The sequence below is a fragment of the Penaeus monodon genome, chromosome 12 (genome assembly GCF_015228065.2).
Source record: "Penaeus monodon isolate SGIC_2016 chromosome 12, NSTDA_Pmon_1, whole genome shotgun sequence".
Classification (NCBI taxonomy): domain Eukaryota; kingdom Metazoa; phylum Arthropoda; class Malacostraca; order Decapoda; family Penaeidae; genus Penaeus; species Penaeus monodon.
The window spans coordinates 51,909,020-51,914,019 of record NC_051397.1 but is presented as its reverse complement, the minus strand read 5'-3'; the positions used below and the strand labels follow the sequence as shown (position 1 = coordinate 51,914,019).

Below are 5,000 nucleotides of genomic sequence, written 5' to 3'. Positions count from 1 at the left end.
TTCAAACCAATCAAATAATAAACAAAACCTAATTAGCTCTGGAGCACTCTTCCTCATCTTCTGCTATAAGATCACTATCAATCTGCCACTACTGAGTTTATATCAAATATTTGACTGTCACAATGTGGTTATAGCATGGTTCTCAGATTGAATGGCACTGCAGCAGTAGGAGCAGAAAGGGTACAGGCTCAGTGGTAGAGCACTGGCTTTGAAATTGCAAGGTCCCAGGTTTGCATTTGTGGGGCCCCTCTCAAATGACTCATCTGTGATTGCATATTGACTTCAGCTTTTTTGGGTTAAAGTCAAGGAAAGGAACTTGCCATCCTACTGCTTCATGTCACAGCTGTTCAGCAAGATAAAATATCCATAAGATGATAATGACACATTATTTAGAGGACTGCAGCTGTACTAATTTCATCAGGAATGCCAAAGTTACTAGAGCAGAACCTCTATGCCATAGCTTTCAGTGGTAATGAAAGTCACTTCTTGTAACTACTACCTAAATGATATATATATATATATATATATATATATATATATATATATATATATATATATATATATATATATATATATATATATATATATATATAATTCCTTTTCTGCATATATTTAAGGAAAATGACAGCTATACAAATAATTCCCTTCTTAGCTAGTTTAACCCAATGCCATCAGGGAAAATGCTGTGCTATTTATTTATCTATTTATTTATTTTTATTTTATTTTATTTATTTTTTTTATTTTTATTTTTTTTTTTGTGAAATGTCTCTGCACATAGATGGCTCTGCTAGTCCTTACATACAAAGGAGTCAATTACCAGACCTTGTGACCTTACCTGATTTCACCTTTCCTTGAATTGGCAGGAAATTTTTTTATTTAATAATGCTATGCATATTATTGGGGTTATTTTTGTTATAAACATTATAATTACTATGTTATAACCATTAGTAACAGCAAAATAAGACAACATAAAATATTTTCGTAAATCAAGGAAAAGGATAAATGGGCGAGACAGGAAGTACACGATTGGTCCATTGGTGACTAATACAAGTGTAGCCATCTACGTGTGAAAACAATTAATAAAGTAAACTCACAGTGGGTATGGCATGTACATACATGCCATGCCTGTTGGCATTGGGTTAACTGATAAATGCTGCTGTTCAATATTATTCCAGTGTACATGAGGTTAAAACTGATTTTAGAACACAAGTTTTAGTACCTTGATGTACAAGAGTAATGGAATAGTAATGTATATTTTTTGCTTCATTTTTCTTGGTAATCATTAATAACATGACTATGCAAAGTCAGCTAAAGTGAAAAAATATTGTCTTCTGAAAGATCTCAAACTGACACTGACTGCTATATAAATCAATTTGCAGAGGAAAAGGATGATGCCACAGTCAGATATCAAAATTACTGAAGTCCATGCAATGCCTCAAACAATCACCAACGTACACGTGCCTGCAAGTGCTCCAACAAAGGCCAACAAATCTTAACCAAAATGTATGAATGAGAAAGAATATCGTCACAGTAAAAGAGATGTATCTGACCAATTTTGATTTCATCTTCATCCGTAATACCTTGTCTGCATCTGTCACAATTGACATTGTATAAACCTTAACCCCATATATTCTGGATTGATAGTCTGTAGCCCACCCTGGCAAGCTACTGTCAAATGAGGCATTGGTGTAAGCTCCATCTTGCCTTGATATGCTGGTCCTTGCATTTGACCAGAGTTGCTGGTCCTTGCATTTGTGTTACAGTTAACAACTTCTGCTTATCATAAGCATATAAACTGAAATATTTGTGTAAAATAGTAGAAGGCACTTAATCCAATGATAACAGATTTATGTTCTGTCCCTGTAGTTTTCTTGTTAATTTTGTTACATACAGATGGCTCCACATGTGCTCAGCCAGCAAGAGTCTACCAGAAGGCCCTAGTGACTGCACCTGATTTCCCCGTTCCATGAATCTACAGGAAAATGTGTCTTTCTTTCTAATACTATCAGTATTATTGATATTGTTATTATTCTTACTGATATTATGATTGTCAAACTGTCAATAAAATATTAATAATATTTAATACAATAATACAAATGAAGCTTTCCAAAAATCATGGAACAGGTGAGGTGAGGTGAGATAGCTAGGACCAATAAATAACTAGAGAAATCTATGTGTAAAGACAATAAATGAACTTAAATTACAGTGAGCATGGCATGTGTTCTCGCCTCCAAGCCAATTGGGGTTATATTCAGAGTGCAAGAAATTAATCCAGACATCACATACACATTAAACTATTCTCCGTATTAATTGCTTAAATATGAATAATTATTCATACATTTCATAAACCTAATCTCATTTTCAATTTGACTGAAATCTTTAAGGCAAAGTTCCCAGAAAACCCAGTCAATGAAGTTTAGTGCAAAGTGAATACCAGAATGAACACGACTATTTGTCCCAAAAAACAACACTTGATGCTTTATTTTACCACATGCCAAACACTCCAAACTGGAGGCCATTCAAAATCCACAGATTATTGAAAGTCCTCATCAAGACATTTATACTGGTTTTATTTTCTTCATTTTGTTTACACCTAAATGGCTTTACTAGTGCTTAGTCACCAAAGCCTATTACTAGGTCTGCCCTGCCTGAACTAGTACTATATTGTGAATTTTATTTGTATTACTACTACTACTATGAATAGTATACTACTACTACTACTACTACTACTACTACTACTACTACTACTACTAATAATAATAATAATGATAGTGATAATACTAATACTAATAATAACATTAATAACAATAACAATATCAATAACAACCATATTAACAAAATAATAACAACAAATTCTAATAAATAATAATAACAAATATAATAAAAAATATATATAAACAGAAAAAATAATAACAACAACAACAACAACAATGATGATGATGATAATAAAGATAATAGCATTAATTATGCTAATAACAATGAAGACGAAGATGATGATGTAGATGATGATGATGATGATGATAATGATGATAATGATGATAATAATTATTATCATTATCATCATCATCATCACCATTATCATTATAACCATCATCATCGTCATCATAATAGCAACAACAAAAAACATAAAAATAATAATATCAATCATAATAATAAAAACAGTAATGTTAATGATGATGATAATAATGAAGATGATGATGATGATGATAATGACAACAACAATAATAATAATAATAATGATAATAACAATAACAATAATAATAATAATAATAACAATAATAATAATAATAATAATAATAATAGTAATAGTAATAATAATAATACCAACAATAACAATAACAACAACAATAAAAACAATAAAAAATAAATAAAACATTAATAATAATAACAATAATAGTAACAAAATGAGAAATAACTGACTTTATCAAAAGTTCAAGGAAAGGCTAAAGAGGCAAGGTCTGGCAGCCCAGAAACAGTTTCCTCCTTGACGCCTGAAGAGCTTGTAAGACCATCTATGCGCAAGAGAAATGAATAAAACAGAACCGCAGTGGAAGTCCATAATCCTGGTAGTGATGGGTTAGAAATCCAATAAATCATACAAGATATTGGTACAGAAATAAAGAAGAAACAGAAGTTCCTGATGCGCATTACTCTGAATATTGCCAACCAAAGGAACGAAACTGATAATAAATATATGGGAAGCTTTTAGAAAACCCCTACTGTAGCTTTCAAAATGTGATTTTTTTTCTTCTTGTTATATTGGGTGCGCTTTATCCTAATGACATGAGGCATACAGTATGACGTCCGACATGAGTGAGGTGTGCTGTCAAGCGATCTTTGCGGTAATATTGCGGTGCATTTTGAGGAAATGGAAATCAAAATGACATCCTGTTTGATGATAAATGTTGAGTGAGGTCTATAAGTCCCTTTTTGCTAAAGTTTACGAGGTGGAAGTTTGTTGGCATTTGTCAGAGTGCCGACCGGTGTGAGGCTAGCGTCAGATGTGTTACCGGTTTCCAAATATCGACCAATAACTCTTAATTTCATAACCATATATGATCACATTTTCTTCCAACCTGAACTTTTTATCAATACAAAATTACTCTGAAGAAATTTAATGCTTTGAATAATGTTTAAAGAGAATAACGAAAAATCCATCTGATTCCAGTTTTGCATATACTCTTCTTCCTATAATTTCATGCAAATCCTCAGAATCGTAATGACAAGTATCAAATTGGATAGAATTAAACACATACAACCTGCTGGAAATAATAATTCTAAATAAAACCATAAGAGATCTGACAAAAAAAAAAAAAAGTTTTATTACATCACCTAATGTTATCCCAACGATAACAGTATAAAAGCAAAACATAATACAAGGCAAAATACACAATAATGAAGAAAACCAAATCTACCACAAGCCCTAAGGAAGAATAAAAATGAACATACAAATACGAAAATACATAAATAAAATAAGAAAAAACCCCTGTCCCTTGCTAGCCTAAGCGTAGCAGGCCCCAAGCCCCTCATTTCAGCCCAAGAACATCCACAGCATCAGTGGCATTCCAACATCAGGGTTATTTCCCCGTCACCCACGCAATTCCCTCGTTCGTCGTGGAATCCCCCAGGCGTGAATCCCCAAAGCAGGACCCCTAAAGCAGGACCCCCAAAACAGGACCCCCAAAGCAGGACCCCCAAAGCACACCTTGAATAACTTTCCCTCGACACCTGGCCAAGGTAATTAACGCACTCGCTCTCTATACCCCTCTTCAGCCAAGGGTTTTTCCCCCCTCTGGTTCCCTGGCGACGGCATGGCACACAGGCCCCACGACCTGCGCTGACACGACCCCGGGGGAGCAAAAAGGCCGCAGATTAAGCACGAAAAGCCAGGACGGAAAGGCCAGCCTCCTCCCGCGACCCCCACCTCTACTCACCCATTCCTATGTTATCCGTGATCTTCAAAGGTCCCCGCAGATAGTACACGACAGATATAACCAACA

The 5,000-nt window shown here is 34.2% G+C and overlaps 1 protein-coding gene across 1 annotated transcript in view; it reads right to left on the bottom strand.

The window, feature by feature from the left end:
- LOC119579580 (protein ST7 homolog) overlaps positions 1–5,000 on the bottom strand; it is a 26,044-nt gene that overhangs the window by 20,890 nt on the left and 154 nt on the right. Inside the window, exon 1 of the mRNA XM_037927499.1 lies at positions 4,935–5,000. This exon is cut by the window's right edge and continues 154 nt beyond it. Within this exon, the coding sequence (XP_037783427.1) occupies positions 4,935–5,000 (66 nt within the window). The remainder of the gene's footprint in view (positions 1–4,934) is intronic.